At 37.5% G+C, this 19610-nt stretch overlaps 1 protein-coding gene across 1 annotated transcript in view; it reads left to right on the top strand.

Annotated features, from left to right (window-relative positions):
* LOC111862914 (leucine-rich repeat-containing protein 20) overlaps positions 1 to 8862 on the top strand; it is a 46034-nt gene extending 37172 nt beyond the window's left edge. The window contains exons 3-4 of the mRNA XM_023848758.2: positions 2634 to 2801; positions 4991 to 8862. Coding sequence (XP_023704526.1) covers positions 2634 to 2801; positions 4991 to 5154 — 332 coding nt within the window. The 3' untranslated portion in view covers positions 5155 to 8862. The remainder of the gene's footprint in view (positions 1 to 2633; positions 2802 to 4990) is intronic.
* Positions 8863 to 19610: the final 10748 nt, after the last annotated feature.

The following is a 19610-nucleotide window of genomic DNA, read 5'->3' on the forward strand; positions in this document are numbered from 1 at the left end:
AACATAACTTAGATGTGACGCCGCCGTGTAGTAAGACTCTCAAATCTAAAGTGGATATACAATTTACCAGACATCGTAGTCAGTGTAAGGAGAATGGGGTTGGCGAAGCACAAGGGATGCATGAAGAGATGAGAAAAGTGTGCAAGATTGTAATTGGAAAACCGAAACTTAAAAAACCAGAGGCATTGGCGTAGATAGTAAAACGATATTAAAATGGATGTTAATGCAATACACTGTGATTATGTGTACTACATTCACCTCTGCGAGATACAATTCTGACGGCCCTGGCTATGAAGATTACGATCTTTGGAATGTTGGGTTGTGCAGTTAGTAGAGAGAGGTAGAGAGGTACTAACGTTTCAGGGGATCCAGGCGCCTCCAACTGCGTGGTAAGGGAGAATCAGTGGATTCGTCTGGTTTAGGCTAGGTTCGATTGGTAGGCACTTTAAGGCAGAGAATTGCTTGATTGGCTTGATCAGCTGGAAACTTAACTTCTCAAGAAGGATTACAGTCGCTTTATCTATAATGGAGTATATCACAGAATGCCAAGTTGGAAGGATGTAAACAGCTGGTTGTTCATGATGCTATTGTTTATGGAGAAATATCCATCCCAACTAACGCTCCAGAAAATCTCCAATCCCATTACCAAACAACAGTAGGTGTAGTAATAACAATATAGGTTTCTTTGGTTGCCGTACAATCTCTATAAGCTGCTGGAAAGTTTGTACTGTCAAATAAGATGTCTGGGGACAGGGATTTGAGACAAATTTTTCTAGTCTCTCAGTTTGTCCGGTGAGCTAAAGGATAACGAAAATCTTCAGAGCCATGATTTCAGTTGAGGTTCCTTTCAAATGAAAGTCTGAAATATTATCCAGTGGTAATTAGTTAAAGTGCACAATGTGTCAAAATGATAGGAAGCAATGCTGAAAACAGACTTGGTAACTATGTCTCTCTCTCTCTCTCTCTCTGTACACACCAGAAGCAGGCATACACACACACACTTAATATTTGCTTGTTTACCTATTACCATGTACATTTTCATGGCACTGTAACTGTCAAAAGCTCGGGGGAAGCCACTCATACTGAATGTTGGATTTGCCATGTATAGTTTTGTATTCCAAAAGGCCTGAACTTTTATTCCTGGTATTACATGTCCTAGTTGAAACTTGTGGTGTTATGTTTTATTCTTCCAGCTTAGATGGTGCTGTAAAATTGACTAAAACCTATTTCTGCCAATTTTCATGATATTTTTCCTGCTAAACAGTGCCCCAGAAGCTCAGACTGGAAATGTAGTGCATATAATTTCTAGTGGTATTCTTTACTGTTCATAACATTATTTGTGGCCTGTTAGGAACTTATGGCATTGAATAAAATGGACTTTGTCAGGGTTCAATATGGATGAAAATGGGAATTGCCTGACAACTTTAGTTAAAGTCTCCCATAAAGTAAAGTTGTCCTTGGGCTTAACTAATTAAGCACTACACCATGAAGGTGTATGGCTGAGTGGATGTATAGAGCCACATTTTCTTCACCTCGGCAGCCAGTCGCTGTACCAATTGTGCTATCCCAGCTCTCTGAAAGTCTCCCATACCAAAAATTGAAACAAAAATGTGGCCAGTGAATTAGGTGCTCGTACCAGATAATAGACACATGATCTACCAAAGTAAGGCAATTCTTCTTTGCTTAGTGAATAAGGCCTAAAGACGTGGAATTATTAAACTTTAATAATACTTAATCATGTGTGTAAATCGTAATCGTTTTGCTCTTTTGAATAGATTATTTAAAGACCACACTCCCTACTGTTGGAAAATCCATGCATATTTTACAACAATTATGAAGAAACTTCATAGTGGGCTGTGGCTGAGTCACTTGGTACTTGAGTCATAAATTTCCCATTGTACCAACTCTGGATGACAGACAAGATAAACATAACATTTAGTGGACTGAGAATTGATATGGGTAGATTACACTTGGAGAAAACCTGTCCCAGTGTCATTTTGTCCACCACACAAATCCCATTCCACATTAATTGACCTGGGACCGAACTCGTGCAACCCTGGTAAGAAATCATTGACTAACCATCTAAGGTAAGCGGCCTCCGTAGTCTAGAGGTAACGTTCCCACCTCATGACTCGTGGTATGCGGGTTCAAAAACCCAGCGGAGGTCATGGAATTTTTAAGGGCAGAAAAATTCAGGGAACAAGTCCTCCGGGAGGGACTTTAAGCTGTGGGTCCCGTGTCGTAGCTTTACGGCACGTAAAAGAACCTCATATTTCCAAAGGAGGTCACTGAGCCAAATTCAGGACATTACCCGCCCAACAGTAGTCTCTAACACGTCCGATAGATGGGGGAAGCATTATAGATACCGCCAAGCCAGTAGAGGCGAACTCGCTGGCTCGGTCGGGACTGGTGGTATGCACCAATATCGGTAGGGTATAGAGACTGGTAGAATATCATAGAGGGAAGCACAATGGACCAATACTGGTCTAAGTGCATGGGGAAACCCACCCTCTCTTATAACTAACTAACCATCTAAGGTACAGTACAGTCTTGTTTCCTCTGTTACTCATGAGTAGTGATAGTAAGAATGTTTTCTTGCACAAAATTAAATGAGGAACATATTTCTGTTTCAGACTTAAATCTTTCCCACAATCAGATGAGTAAACTGCCTGAGGAACTGGCAGACCTGGCAGAACTGGAAAGACTGGACATTTCCCACAATGCATATATTGCTCTACCACATGTTGTGTATAAGATGCCCAAATTGTCACATCTGCAGGCACAGAACAACCATATTGTCGGTATGTATCTACAGATGTTATAATACTTGACAAGGCTTGCTTTGGATAATTTTCGGACATTTAAAAGCAGGAGTCTAATAAGCTTCAAAACAGAATCTTTCTTATTTGCACTCTTCGCCAGATATTATTATTAGAGTGAATTAATGAAGGAGGTTTAGATGGGCCATGGCATGTAACATACATGGAAAGGCAAATATACATAAAGCAATGTACTTGAATAGTCTTATGTGAAGAGACTACCTTGAAGACCTGTGCTTAAATGTGAGAATAATGGTAAAACAGAAATGGGTTGTGAGGATTGATGCAACTGGCTCATAGTAGAGTCCAGTGGCCAGCTCTTATGGTGATCACAAGAATGAAACTTCAGTTTCCAAAAAAGTGGATAATTTCTTAAATGAATGAGAAGCTTTTCAAGGATGCTGCTCTTTGGACTTAGAGAAGTTTGCAGAAGAGATATCAACTTAGTTTCAAACTTGAGCAAACAACCAAGTCTGAAATATATTCATTGTACTTCTGATTTATTAGTACAAGATATACTTCATATCTCAACTTCTCTCAGCCATATACTGCATCATATAAAAAGATACAATGAACTATGTATTATTATCAAATTACAGTGTCATTAACGGATCATTAGTGATTGCACTAGCTTCAAATGCCATGGTAAAAAGATAGAAACTTTCTAAATTCTCTCTGATACACCAATTCCAAAAATGAACCCAAATACTTTCCATTGTGCCAACCAGAATCTTGGGTTGCAGCAGTGCCACTATTGTAACTTTTTTCAGTGTTCTTATATTTTCTCAACTGTAGTGTGAGAATGTGTATTTTGGTTAGCAAATTAATTTTTATTCTCATTTAAATAAGGTCATTATTCCAATTTTCATAAGACATGGTATATACAATGAAATCTGAGTTGACCACCACCGGTTCCACTTAAATGTGTCTGCTTAGCAGATAAAAAGGGTTAACATTTTCCACTAATGTGTCTGTAGTAACTGCATACTGAATAGCTGGCCCAATAACTGCAATGTACATATGTGGAAAATATTTCAGAACAAGAATATTAACACAGCCTAGCTTGGAGAGAGGTTGACGTTTTGGAGGGAGATATGCCTCCATCTTCTGGGTAGAAGAGTAAGCAAAGCCAGAAACCAGCTGAGGAAGGCAGAAAGTCTTTCCCACCTGCTTCTGCTCGTTTCTGCCATGGCTTACTTTTCAACCCTGTAGTCCAGAGTAATATTTTCATCCAAATCGTTGAGCTGTCTCTGAACTCCATGGCATTATAACCCAAAAGACCATACTTTTCATAGTCTCCACCATGAGAACCTCAAATTGAAGGGCAACCACAGATTCATTTTCCATTTTATCTATATGTATCCTTTCATTGCTGCATTTACCATGCCAAGCCTTTTAGAATCAACCAATTTGCTGAACAGCTTTTAATGGCCACTGACAGATACCTTGGGCTCTCAAGTGCAAAACTTCTTTCCTGTACCCAGTGCTAACTGATGTAACTTCCTTGTTTTGAGCCCAATGCATGATTTTATTTACATATTATATGACATAGCATTATGCATAGACTCTGGAAGGAGTGACAAAATATGATTTATTTTATCTGTGTGGCCAAAATAAATATATTTTCATCCACAGCATGACATACAAATTGGACAAGATGCAAGACAGACAGGTGGCCCAGTTGAAGGGGCTTTACTCTACAGTCAAATGTCTTACATTAGGAGCCAGGAAAGCACAGTCGCTACAGCAACTGGCTATGGGTTGGATGACATGGTGGTCGGAGTTTGGGTTCTGACAGGGTCAAGAATTTCCTCTTCTCCACGTCCTCCATACCAGTCCTGGGGCCCACCCAGCCTCCTATCCAGTGGGTACTGTGGGTAAAGTGACTGGGCCATGAAGCTGACCACTCAACTCCAACTATTGCTGAGGTCAAAAAACGTGGATCTACATGTATACATCTACTCTCCATATGCCTTCATCACATGGTACTTAATTATTTAAGTACAGGGACACCTTTACCTTTCTTTACCTTTACCATGTCTCATATCAAAAGAAAGAAGGCAGATAACAAAAAATCTATATTTGTTACAAATTTTTGTGATCAGTGTATTTGATGTAGTCTAAAAGAGCTTATTTCATAGAAAGAGCAAAAATGTATTGCGCTGTTACAGATGTAGAGGTGGAGCGGTTACAGGAGGCACCATCCCTGCAGGAAGTGGATCTGCAGGAGAACCCACTGAGCTCCCAAAGCCATTCTGCCCTCCAGTCAGTGACAACACTGCGGATACACCTTAGCCCACGGCAAATAGAGGACTGGGAAGACCTTACTGTGTAGGGCTTTAATGTGTGCTTGCTACGGAGTATTTCGGGGCTGGCCCACATGCAGCATGCTGGGCAGAGCCCTAGCTTAGGTGTCCCACCTCAGGGAACAGAACTGTTAACTAATCCCGGTATTCTAGTCCAGTCATGCTGTCAGAATCTTCCTGTGTTGGGTGATGACTGAATGGAAGGTCATGGGTTTCAGCCAAATATCTGGGACCTAATTGCAATACCATATTATCGCGTTTGTGTTAGTTCATTAAATTACCTTAAATAATACACAGTTCTCCCTGTAGACTGAAAGTGTAGAAATATAGACAGAAATTCTTGTTGTGAATGATCCATTTTGAAAACAAATAATGTTTTAAATTTATATTATTAACAATCAGAATACCTTACAAAACAATCTAGGGGCAGTAATGTGAAAACTTCATTTGTAATTAGGTCTCCAGTGACAGTTTTAGCAATATTTATATTTTGTGAATGTGTCGAGCTATGATGTATTGCTCATACATATATTTTACACTATTTGATGTTTTTTATCAACCAGTTAAGTATTTTATTGTTGTTGTTGTTATAACAGTGTTTTTTAATAAATCGTAGACTGTATACGAGTAGAAGTATCATTAACAGTTTGAGTATGTAACTGATACTCCACCAGGAAAGTGCAATACTGAATTTGTGAATGTTCTTACCATGTTGCACTGTACACATATTCAGAAGCTGCACAAGGTAAATGAAAAGTACTGAGTTATTGTCTGAACTGAAATGTATGAGAAGGGATTTCTAAAAATGTGAGTAATCAAGGTTTGGCTCATAAATATTCTTTAAAATTAATTCCATTTTTCAGCCATATAGGTAATTTTATTAAACACAAAACATCTGAAAGATTCCAAAAATTCCTGTGTTTAGAGTATATAATGTGAATACCTTTGATATTTATTTGAGATGGTACAAATATATATAAGTATTACATACATTATATGTAAGTGAAGGAATTACGGATATTTGGTTGCAGAATATGAAGGTAATAAACATACAGATACAAAGCTAATTCTACTGATTACATGGTCTGTAGGTGAGGGTAATGACAGTCAACCAGTCAGTCTCTATGTGCTTGCAAATGCAGACTTTTGAGGATAGATTGTCCTGCACTTTGTATCAAGTCATTGAGGCTGATATACATGGGCATTGCTGTTGCTAGTCTGAGCAATTTGTAAAGACACCCACATGCATTTCTTTTTTTGGGCATAGCTAAGAGTAATCTTCTTATATTTTAAATATATAAATAATGAGTTTGTTGGGAATGTAATGAAAAAATTAATAATTTTATATGATACATAAACTCAAGACAAATTATACACCAAATGTGTTATATAGCATAATGTATAGTGAAGTACTTTCTAAATGTGTGTGACAGTGGTTGATTCGCTGTGCTTATGTTGGACAGCGCTGATCGTATGAAGTGTATTTGATACGTGTAATGTTTCAGAATTTGGCTATTCACCTGTCTTGAGGTGATTGGTTGTATTTATACTGACAATATATTACAACATTTTCACATTTTAATATTATTAGTGGATCCAATCACTTGAATATTAGGCCAGTACATTAATCTCTAGCTCACTGGGATGGCAGCTAATAAGAATAAGAAGTATTAAATCTGTAAATAAAGACAATCAGTCCACTGAGTAGAGCTAAACTCTCAAAATATTATGTATATCAAATATTCCTCAGACAATGGACAATGTCCATAAATTTGTATAGTTTAGTGAATTGTGTTATGATCTCATAGAAGTCACAATTTTATACTTTTTATAATGGAACAAACTTTGTAACAAAATTAACAGCAATTATGAAACATTATTTTCACATAAAGTTTTGTTGCTTATTTACATTCTGTAAATGAAATTTTCTGTTCCCCCCCCCCCCTNTTTTGGGATGAAGAGAACAACACAATTCTTGCAGTATTAAATATTCACTTACCATCACTGTATTTATTGCAAGATACCCAACCAAAAAAAAGTTTCAGGTTTACTGCTAGTGTGGCAGGATATGGTGTTCTGTTGTGAGACCTAAAAATTTAGTTGCCAGTGACAAATGAGTGACTGTGTTGAATTGTCATACGACATAGTTGGCAGTGGTGGCAAGCCTGATTGTAGCCACGACCTGTGACATGTTTGGCATTAAATTATCATTTAACTGACAATGAATGTTTGTACTCCTGGTTCTATCTACAGTGGAACAGTGACTGAAAAACATCAAACTGTACCAAGGAATATAAATTCCACACATGCAGATCCTTCCATTGATGCTCTATTTGTAGCCATAAATGAAAATGCTGCCATTCCTTTTACCCCACTCAAGTCATACAGAAAAATTAGAAGTTGCCACTTATGTTCACAAGCACATACACTCTTGTTTAGCAATGGCAAAATGCTAATCTATAAGTCATGTCATGCAGAAATGCAATCAAATGACACAGAATTGTTAACAGAGACTATTTCAATTGCACTTCCCTTCATTATGACACATGCCAAAAGCACAGTTCTGAACCTCTAGTCTAGCAGTTAACCTGCTCCCTTCCCTGGCCTGGCACGTTTGAAAGTAAAACACTGTGAGATATCAGCCATACACTGCATACAACTAATTCCAAGCAAATCATCAGAGCTCCTATTGAATGGAGAAAAGAAAACATGTTTTATACTTCAAACGTTTAAGTGGTCTTGTGGCACACTACCAGCTACATCACAATATGTTGTTCAGTTGGCTGTTAATTTTGAGCTACTGAATGAATTTGGCAACTCAGTGTCATGACCGAAGATATTGGTGGGCTGACTGAACTATTGGCCGAGCGGTAGCGTAATAATTCAGTGATGATGATTTGTCAGTTGGCTGCCTGAGTGTGTATTCCAACCACAAAGAGCATATACTCACTACAGAATATAGAGGATTTATTGAACTGTGTGTATATTACATACAAGCATTGGCCAACTTAAGCCTGGTCAGCCTTCTCCTAGCAACAACCCAGACAAAAATGCACCCTTCAACTCTTCTCTTGTTCTTAAAAACTAATCTAAACTAAAGTTGCAGCCCAATGTCTCAAGACATGAACCCCTCACGAATATATCAAGTTATACCAGTGTGAGTTGAAGAATAGGTCCCAGAGGAAATACTCTGGGACTCCACTGATTTATGAAAATGGCAGGGGTAGATTTAACATTTTAAAGTGGAAGCAGGTCAACCTTTTGACATGCTATAGATTTTATTAGAGGGCATGACCCAAAGACATCAGACTCAGAGTTCATAAAACTACAGGGGTGGTACAACTCTTTGCAACATCAGTACCACCAGTTGATTCATATGTCAAAAGAAAAACTAACACAGGACCATACATAATAGTTATAGGAAGAGAAGAAACTTAATATTTTCGTGTTGTTTCTTAATGTCTACCTTAATCAACATCTCTTGTGCATAGTGTTTCCCTCATGTATTATTTATCCATAATTTTATAGCATTATTCTCCTCTCTGTTGCAGATGCCTTTTGTGTTCTCCACAGTACTTGATACACACGCATTTCATCGATACATGTCATAAACAAGTTTATAATTTTAATTTAATCTTCCTTTGTCAGTGAAATAATCTTGGCAGAAATAATTATACGAAGTTGTCCTGTTTCCATTGATTTCCAGAAAGAGAATAAATGTCAGAATGGTTAGTAAATGATCTGAGAGCTTTAATATTTCCATTCAAGCCAAAAAAAATTTCTGCTAAACAATTTATCATGGCTTAAAGAAGAAACCCCCATTCTTTACTCATATACAGATAGATTCATTGAAACCTCGGTTGTGCTAATATATATATAGTGTTGCCGACTCTGATTATTCTCTACCATCTACAGCTGTGCAGACCGGTTGCATGTGTACACAGAACTCCAGTATTCATAGCTAGGTAATCAGACTATGTGTGAAACAGGTAAATAATTACAAACACATAACCGCAGGAGTTTTCTCTTTGCCACCATATCAAGGTTACATTTTAGATAGGCCCTGCCTCCTGCCCAATGTCTATCACGAGCTCTTTCCTTGGCATGTGGTACTGATCAGTTACCTCTGTCTCAGTACTGAAGTTACAGATGCATGAGCCATACCTGTTTACATAAAATAAAGAAATTAATGAATTAACAGTGTTTCAGGGTTTAGCTAATTTCAATTATTCATGAAACTTGGGCTCAAATCCTTCTTACAGAAGAAGGAGAATGAGATTAATAAATATAGAGATGCAGGTAGGCTGATTTCACTAACTGCATGATCACAATAAAAGAATTTTCAGTGTTTAGCCTTTTCCAAGTACCCACAACTTTGTGTATTTTCTTCAGAACATGAGTTATATCTCAGATCTGCTTATTTCCCCTACTGCTAAAGATCACCACCTATTGAACTTGCATCGTACCTTTTACTGTGCATGAATAATATGGATAGGCTGCTTCACTAAAAATTTGTATGTAATGCTTTTTTTTTTTTCCAAATATTCTTACAACTGGGCAAATCATGTAAAATTACTATACAATTAAAGTTGTGGTATAGAATGAATCCATATTATGAAGGCCTTCAAATATTACTTTACTGAATTTTTAAACCATAACCATGGAAGATTAAGGTATGAAATATGTGTAATATGTAACTTCTATGCATGTCATTCATACAAGGAATGGGCTTTGAAATTTTAACTTCTAACACCGATACTGAGCAGATATTGTGAATGTAATTAATATTTATACTTCATATTTGTTAGAACAAATTCTACACTCCTAATATCTTACATTTACATTTCATTGATCCAATCCCTTCCCCATAGGGCTGGATATAAAATATGTAAAGTGTGGAGTTTATTTTTCCATTGAACAGCAGGACACACCATTTTCCACTGATTCCTAAAGTCTGATTTTTGTTACTATTGGAAGCCATAGCTTCCTGCAATGTTGCTTCTGCAGTGTATTTCTTGAATGCGAACAAGAAAGGTGTTTTTCATATATAAGACTGACAGTGACATGAAGTTATAGTGTCCCTTTCTATTAGTACCTTATTTAAAATGTGAACGGATATGACTGAGATAAAGTATGTGTTTACATTCCTTCTCATATATGACATAGTGAGACTAGAGAGCAGCACAAAGGAAATTAAAATCATTAAGATATAAAGTTAGTTCAACTGAAGACAAATGTTTGTGAGCCATACTATCACTTGAAGCCACTTAAATCTTAATAGACTTCTGCAGACCATTTCGGGAGAAGTCAATAGGAATAAAGCAAAAGATTTTATTTAATTAACTGAGTAAACATCTGTTTCACATCATATTGTGGCCAAAATATATATACTTGGCTAATATGAAAAATGGAGCAGATCATAGTTGGGTGAAGCGTAATTTTTAAGATTCTTACTATATTTGGATGAACGAGTGGCCTGCTTTCCTTTGATACAACACAAATGGCATAGAAAAAGAAGTGTCTTAACAATTCGTGTATGGTGGCATATGCATTCATTGCTGTGGAACGTGTTTACCAATCTGTTGCCTAGCAATGATATGGGTAGTATGCATACAGACACACAGGTCAAATTTGCTAACAACAAAGAGACTGTTAAAGGTAGAGTTTTCTCTGCAGTCTAACCCAAAATTTTGTATAGAGGACAACTCTATGGTCAAGAGTTTGGGGGTTCGTTGTATGACTCCCAGTCTCATTACACAGCAAAATATGGTCGAGTCCTGCAGCGCTAAGAACCAGGGATGTCTGTGATATCGATGGCCAGGAGCAATTTACCCATTAGGAGTTAGGGGGATACACAGACACTCAGGCAGAAATGTGATCTCATAAGCCTCCTTTTATATTTTCAGCATAAGAAAGTGGGCTAATAAAATGCTAAATGAAGAAATCAGAGCAGAATTAAACAATCCATTGTTCAATCTGGCCAATGTCTATTCAACGTCTGAAGACCTGTTAGGCCTTACAGAAACTAGTAACCTCTGTAACTCAATTTAGATTTACTACTTCTCTCAGTTATTGCATGTAAGGGTCAGTGATATTAGGCAGACAGAAATGCACACAGCTGAGCCGTTAATACCTGATCCCAGCCCTTTTGAGGTTGAAATTGCTATTGAAAAATTTAAACGGTATAAATCACCAGGTAGTGATCAAATTCTAGCAGAGCTTGTTCAAGCAGGAGGCAAAATATTATGTTCTAAGATCCTTAAGCTAATTACTTCTATTTGGCATAATGAAAAATTGCCTGATCAGTGGTAGAAATCTATTATTGTACCAGTTCACAAGAAGGGTGATAAAACTGTCTGTAGTAATTATCGGGGGACATCACTGCTCTCAACTTCATACAAAATTTTATCCAGTATTCTTCTCTCAAGGTTAAGTTCATATATAGATGAAATTTCTAGGGATCATCAGTGTGGGTTTTGACATAACAGATCAACTACTGATCAAATCTTTTCAATTCATCAGATATTGAAGAAAAAATGGGAGTATAATGAGACAGTACATCAGCTATTCACAGACTTCAAGAAAGCCTACGATTCAGTTAGGAGGGAAGTATTGTACAATATTCTGATAGAGTCTGGGATACCCGTGAAACTAGTTAAGCTGATTAAAATGTGTTTAAACGAAAGTTATAGTAAAGTCCATGTAGATAAAAATTTGTCTGATAAATTTCTTATCCAGAATGGTCTAAGACAAGGAGATGCTTTATTGCCACTCCTTTTCAACTTTGCTTTAGAATATGCCATTAGGAAGGTTCAGGAAAACCAGGTGGGACTGAAATTAAATGGTCTATGATGATGATGTGATCTACTGGGTGATAATATAAGTACCGTAAAGAAAAACACACAAACTTTAATTGATGCAAGTAAAGAGGTTGGTCTAGAAGTAAACACAGAGAAAACTAAGTATATGTTGCTGTCTTATCACCAAAATGCAGGGCAAAATCATGACATAAAGATAGGAAACAGATGTTTTGAAAATGTGGCGCAGAATGATGATAACAAATCGAAACCTGATTCAGGAGGAAATTAAGAGGAGATTGAACTCGGGTAATGCTTGCTACCATTCAGTACAAAACCTGTTGTCTTCTTGTCAGCTGTCCAGAAACATAAAAATTAGAATATACAAAACTATAATTTTGCTGGTGGTTCTGTGTGGGTGTGAAACTTGGTCTCTGACATTAAGGGAGGAACATAGACTAAGGGTGTCTGAGAACAGGGTGATGAGAATATATGGACCGAAGAAGGATGAAATGACAGGAGGTTGGAGAAAACCGCATAATGAGGAGCTTCATAACTTATACTCTTCTCCAAGTATAATTAGAATGATCAAGTCAAGGAAGATGAGGTGGGCAGGGCATGTAGCACGAATGGGGGAGAAAAGGAAAGCATATAGGATATTGGTGGGAGAGCCAGAAAGAAAGAGACCACTGGGAAGACCAAGGCATAGGTGAGTAGATATTATCAAAATGGATCTTAGAGAGATAGGATGGGATGGATTGGATTGATCTGGCTCAGGATAGGGACCAATGGAGGGCTCCTATGAACACGGTAATGAACCTTCGGGTTTCATAAAATACTGGGAAATTCTTGAGTAGCTGCAGATTTGGCTTCTCCTCAAGCAGGGCTTAGGTCCATAAGTAAGTAAGTATTTATTTATTTTTTATACCTAGTTCTATTGCTAAGTCCCTTGTACTGCAGCCACTTCTGGCCTATTGTACCAGCCCCAGATGATAGGTGAGGATAATTGTAGAGGAAATGGTGGAATGAAGATTGGCAGGGGAACCGAAGTACTCGGAGAAAACCTTCCCCAGTGCCACTTTGTTCACCACAAATCCCACTTGACCAGACCCGGGATCGAACCCAGGCCACCATGGTGGGAAGCTAGCTAAGTAAGTAAGTAAGTAAGGGATGTGGGTTAAAAATAGATTGCTGTATGAGGCAATGACATTTATTTCATCTCTACACTATTTCACATTTGTTAGTACATTGTTGGGTTGCACTGTCATCCTTTGAGACCCACAGAGGAGATAATACTGGAGCCTTTTAGGACAGTGTTATTTTAGCTAAATGAGGATGTGAAACACTAGAAATTAAGTACCAGTTTTTGTATGACTGTGCCGTACGTGTCTCATCAATTTCATTTTCAAGTCACTGTGAGCTACAGAAATTACACAAATTTATAGCTCATAATCAGTTAATGAAATGTGATTGTAATTTTCCAGTTCCATGAATTTGCTACACATTTCACATCTTGCTTGTTACTGTTAGCTACTATTTTATTCAAATTGATATCAAGGTGAACCAGAAAGTAAAATTACTTGCTTCATCAAGTGTCCTGCACAAAAACATATTTTTATATACAAAATATATTCTTACGTGAAATGTAAATGTACATTTTGTATACAGTATACTGTTTATGAGAATCTGATAGAATTGTAAATGATTAAAGAAATGGGATATCAGTTCTGTTGTTTGTAACTCAAGAAATATGGAGGAAATTCCATAGCTAATGTGTCACAATTGTTATGCTATGCATTCATTTTCTAAGTTGTTGAACAAACCATTGTCTAGGGATCTACAATACTTGATATTTGAAGTACCAAAGTTTATATTTTGAATTTGGTCTTCTGGGTTATGACCGCTGTAGTCTTCTGTGTGGCTACCAGCATTTCAGAGGAGCTTCACAGATATGGTACAAGCAGGTTTCTCTGGATCTTTGGTAACTGCCTACAAGATTTTGTCATAACTGAGGTCACCTATTATATACCCTTTTTTTTGTGTTTAGTAAAAGAACAGGCATATCTACTGAGCTTTGACAAGGTCTAACAGTGGCTGAATTTCTCCGAACTACATTTCCCATAAAGCCTTTAGGTGAGGACTGTTGTATGCCCAATATTTTATAGCCCAGTGAATCTGGCACTCTCAGGCAGGCAGTTCTTTGCCGTACATTTTGCCACAGAGTATGCAACTTATCAGCCGCACTCAGGCAACAGCCCAGGTGTAAGAACTGGAGATGCCTTAGTGCACAAGCAAGCATTCCACACATAGAAGAAGCAGTAGAACAAGCTGGCCACTCTGATGGAGAAACTGATCAGTGGCAATTGAGTGCCAGCCGTGCCAGCCGTTGAGGCAGCTGGTCTTTACACTCACGGTAGACTGCTATAGAGATGGAGATTATGACATGAATCATACTTTATTCGGTAGCTAAACGCAACTGCTGAATTGATCATTTGGGTTTTGATTTGAATGATTACTGTCAAATTTAACTGTTTGAATAGGGTAACCTCATGTAACTGTTCAAATTACTGCAACTTTAGAGCATCATTTGAAACACGGTAACCGCATCCCTGGTACTTCCAGTCGTCTTTCATTTGTTATTAAAGAGTCCGTGTTTCACAGCCACGTTCTTGTGGAATTGTAATTGCATATCTAATATCGCTTGTCACAAAAGTGTTGACTGTCGTTTCCCCTTACGTCCTTCTTGGTATCTAGTTTCGCACTGTTCAGATCGTTCAGGATCTGCATGAATTTGTCTTGGATTCTGCAACCATTACAGTGAATCGTGATATATGTATTGTACAGTGATTCTTTCTTCGTCCATTAATTTAGGTTGCATTTTTCAAATCCATTCAGTCTCGCAACTGAAAATTTACGACATTCCAGGTACATACTATTATTGTATGTTGGTAGCACTTCATCGGAGAATTGATAAGTCTAAGCGGTCTAAGCCGTCTAAGCCGGTCTAAGCGGTCTAAGCCAAAAAAGCGTTGGGAGAATTGTAGTGCGTCGGGTGAAGTTTTAATTGTGAAAGAATGTTCAGAAAATGGACATTCTTCGGTGAGAATTGTGAACAGGGGTTTGTATTATATAAAGGACCAGAATATACTGTTTGACACTCAGGTAAGCAGTTGGAAGAAACTAGCCTATTCGTTAATGCTGGACACCCATCGTTACGCTAGCTTGTAACACGCTGGATGTAGCCAGACGTTTCATACCACTTTTTTATCCACTGCATCTGTGTAATTGGTATTAAAGTTTGCGACGAATTCTGACGAATATGAGAACGTACCAATCTGATTTGTCAGTGTATTCTTGCAAGATACAGTTATTCCAATCTCTAGCTGTGTTAGGAAATTCAAGACTTCACAATATTTTGTAGCGAGTTGCCAGACGTTCTTGAGCGTGAATTAGATATTTAAACAGATTATTTTGTTCTGGTGAAGCCCATTTTCATGTAGATTGTTGTGTGGGCAAACAGGAGTTCTCCTTACTGGGATTGATAAGTCCTTACATATAAATTCATTCGCTTCCTTTATTTTCCATATATCCATACAGGTAACAAACCTAGGATATGGAAATGGCCCGTTTGAAAATAGATATATCAAGATACATATACAAAATTACACGAGTCACATAATCGAAATCACCTACATTAATCGATTAACATAAAAATATAAAGTAAAAAATTTAATAATATAATTTAAAAATAACTTACTATAAAACTTGAATTAATAAAATTCTATTTAAATTACCCATATTAACTGAATTAAATACATTACCAATTTACACACTTATGACCAATTATGTTGATAATATTCATTCATGGAATAAAAGGAATGATGATATAAAAACGTCTTCAATGCAGATTTAAAACTTCTCTCATCAGTAGCCAACATTTTTGTTGTTTGAGGAAGATGATTAAAAACTTTAATACCTGATATGTACGCACCTTTATTGTATTTTGTTAGGTTAACCGCAGGTTAAATAAATTATTGAGGGCTCTAGTTTGGTATTTGTGAACCTCACTGTTAAAATTAATTAAATGTTTATTATTAATTGTGTATAAAAGTCATGAATATATCTACTGAGAGTAGAACATCATTATTTCCAAATTCTTAAAATGTCCCTACAAGACTCTCATGGTCTAGAATGCATTATAATTCTAATAACTTTCTTTTGCAATATAAAAACTCTGTTAACACAAGAAGAGCCACCCCCCAAAATTATACCATAACTTATGATAGAATGTATGTGAGCAAATAAATTAGCTTTAACTTATCTAAAGGGACAATATATTTTATATTTCTCAATGCATAACATGCAATGGAAATTTATTAATACCATAATCAATATGCTGTTTCCATTAAAGAGTATAATCATTAATTAATCCCAGAAATTTTGTCTGTCACATTTGTTAAATTAATCTGATTGTAGTTAGTATGAGTAGTGATATAATAATTCATTAATTATTTCAATTCAATTAATAATTCAGTAAATTAAGTGTGGTGTGCACTGCCCATTGTTAACATGTTGAGACATGTGTTTTTTGAAGATGCAGTCTCTGTATGAAGGAAAAACTTAATGAATTTGAATTTATGTATGTTCTGTAAATCCAAGTACAGGTTGGCCACCGTAGGATATGGAACAAGGTAAGTACAAATACATAATATCTGTACAGTAATAGTCTTGCTTGAAAAGTTAATGAGATTATAATACAGTATTAGTATTACCATGCTAATTGGATACATACAGCACAATCTGCAGATAAGCAAAATGATACAGTAACATACTTGGGAATACGTCATCATCACTGGCACGACAGCCCTTTGTGACCCCTGGCCTACCTCAGGATTGCTGACCATTCTTCTCCATTCGATGCTACATTCCTCCAGTTCTTTACACCCAAAATTCTTATGTCCAAAACCTTCAGATTTAGGTCTCCATTAATCATTGCAACATAATTTGACTTCTGCTTCCATCTGCAAGTGCAGTGGAGGGAATCCTATTAGGATTTCCATTGCAGCTGTTGGAGCTGTCCTCTTTGCTCATATAATTCCCAAGCAGTCTGCCTTTGCAGTTTTCTAAGTTCTGCCTGACTTGTTTTGAGTTTGACTATAGGCCACCATATAGTGGTGGCATAGGTGATTATGGGTCTTACCACTGCAGTGTATATCCAATATACCNATCTGTACAGTAATAGTCTTGCTTGAAAAGTTAATGAGATTATAATACAGTATTAGTATTACCATGCTAATTGGATACATACAGCACAATCTGCAGATAAGCAAAATGATACAGTAACATATTTGGGAATACGTCATCATCACTGGCACGACAGCCCTTTGTGACCCCTGGCCTACCTCAGGATTGCTCACCATTCTTCTCCATTCGATGCTACATTCTTCCAGTTCTTTACACCCAAAATTCTTATGTCCAAAACCTTCAGATTTAGGTCTCCATTAATCATTGCAACATAATTTGACTTCTGCTTCCATCTGCAAGTGCAGTGGAGGGAATCCTATTAGGATTTCCATTGCAGCTGTTGGAGCTGTCCTCTTTGCTCATATAATTCCCAAGCAGTCTGCCTTTGCAGTTTTCTAAGTTCTGCCTGACTTGTTTTGAGTTTAACTCTAGGCCACCATATAGTGGCGGCATAGGTGATTATGGGTCTTACCACTGCAGTGTATATCCAATATACCGCCCTTGGTGTCAGTCCCCAAGTCTTCCCAAACATGCCTCTTCATGTCCAGAAGGCTTTATAGGCCTTATTAATAGCCTTATCCAGCTGTTGTTTCCATGTCAGCCCCTTATCTAATGTTAATCCAAGGTACTTGACTTCACTGGATAGCCGGATCGCTTTACTGAGGAGGATTGGTTCTTTGAGCCCCTTTATATCCCTCTTCCTACTAAAGCGTACAATCACTGTCTTGTTTGGATTGATAGACAAGTGTCTCCTGTCATGCCATTGTGGAACTGTATACAGGGCTATTTGTAAGACCTCTGATAGAGTGTGCGGGAATTTCCCATTAATTAGGATTGATGTATCATCGGCATACCCTACTGTGAAGTGGCCTGTACTGTTGAACTCCCAAAGATGATCATCCACGACCAGGCTCCACAGGAGAGGGGAAATAAAACCCTCCTGCGGACACCCTCTCGCCTCAGACACTCTCAGGGTCTCTCCAGACAATGTAGCACTTATATTCCTGCTTTCCAGCATGGCACAGATCCATCTGCATATTGTGGGCTCAGTGCCATGCTTTTCAGCAGCCTGTTTAATCATGTCAAATGAGCTTTTATCAAAAGTTCCCTCTGTGTCAAGGAATGCTCCTAGGACAATGACCTTGTATTCAATACCACTTTCCATGTGTGTTATCACGTGAAGTACAGTTTCAATAGATTTACCTGTTTGGTAAGTATGTTGGCTTCAGTGTAGAAGATTCTTCTACAGTGCACCGTCCCTAATATGCCTGTCCACTAGTTTCTCCATCGTTTTCAGTAGGAAAGAAAGGATGATAAGCCATAGCCTCGATATAATCAAGTTTCCAGGGCTTCGGAAAAAACGTCACATTGACTTTCTTCCAGGCCGTAGAGCATAGATGTGGGACTAAATGTTCATTCCTTCCTGCAGAATTGCTGGTACAATTCCATCTGTTCCTGCAGGTTTAATTGTTTTTAAGGTGCCTAGTGCCCATATGATTTTTCATTGATTGATAACACATTTGACCAGGTTCCAGTCACCCCTGTTCATTTTGCGTTGGCATAAGCCCAGATTCTGCTGACCCTGGCCATCACTTGAATCATCAGTCAGCTTTGAATCAGGAAAGTGAACTCTGAATAACTCTTTCAGTGCCCCCTTTCCAGTTTGAGTATATAGACCATCAGGTAACTTAATAGTACTAACCCTGTTGGTCACCTGTTTTGCCATAATCTTCATGAATCTATAGTCATTAATACACGTGACAGCAACTTAGAAATAATAACAGATGTGTGCATTTGGCACTTTCAACTTCATACAAATTTTCGTGTAAAATTTAGTCAAAACATGTGTATTTATAAAAAACAAATAAGGAACTTCATTTGTTCGTTCGTTCGTTCGTTCCGTTTCGTTTTGTTCGTTCGTTCGTTCCATAAAATCCTTACATGGTTTAAACAACCGAACAGATATAGAAATCATCAAGTAGTATGAACTCATCTTGCTTATAATCAAGCAGTTGTCAACTCACTTTAGCTTAAGTGAGTGCAACAACTACTCCCAGACATTAAAAGCTTTCCTTGGCATTTTGTTCTCAAACACCCACATCATATGTGCTTCTACCCAAGTGGAAACCCATACAAAAAACAAGTAAAATTACAGTTCTGTGTATTTTATCTCTTTATTTTTAAACAAGAGACAGGGATGCAGAAGATTCATGCCTTCTCCAAATTCAGTGTGATCTCAATTTATTTTCCTATGAAATTCTGGGTCCTGGAATAAGTAAAATTTGTTACATTTTCTAAGGACATATTTGGCATCTATGGCAATAAGACATGGACATATACTTACCTTTCTCTGGAGTGCAATAAAATAGCCTGGCAAACTTGGGTTATCGTAGTAGACCCGATATTTGAACTAGGGTATCTCTTAATTTTGGAGTCAACCTGAC

The sequence above is a fragment of the Cryptotermes secundus genome, unplaced genomic scaffold (genome assembly GCF_002891405.2).
Source record: "Cryptotermes secundus unplaced genomic scaffold, Csec_1.0 scaffold582, whole genome shotgun sequence".
NCBI classification, from domain to species: Eukaryota; Metazoa; Arthropoda; class Insecta; order Blattodea; family Kalotermitidae; genus Cryptotermes; species Cryptotermes secundus.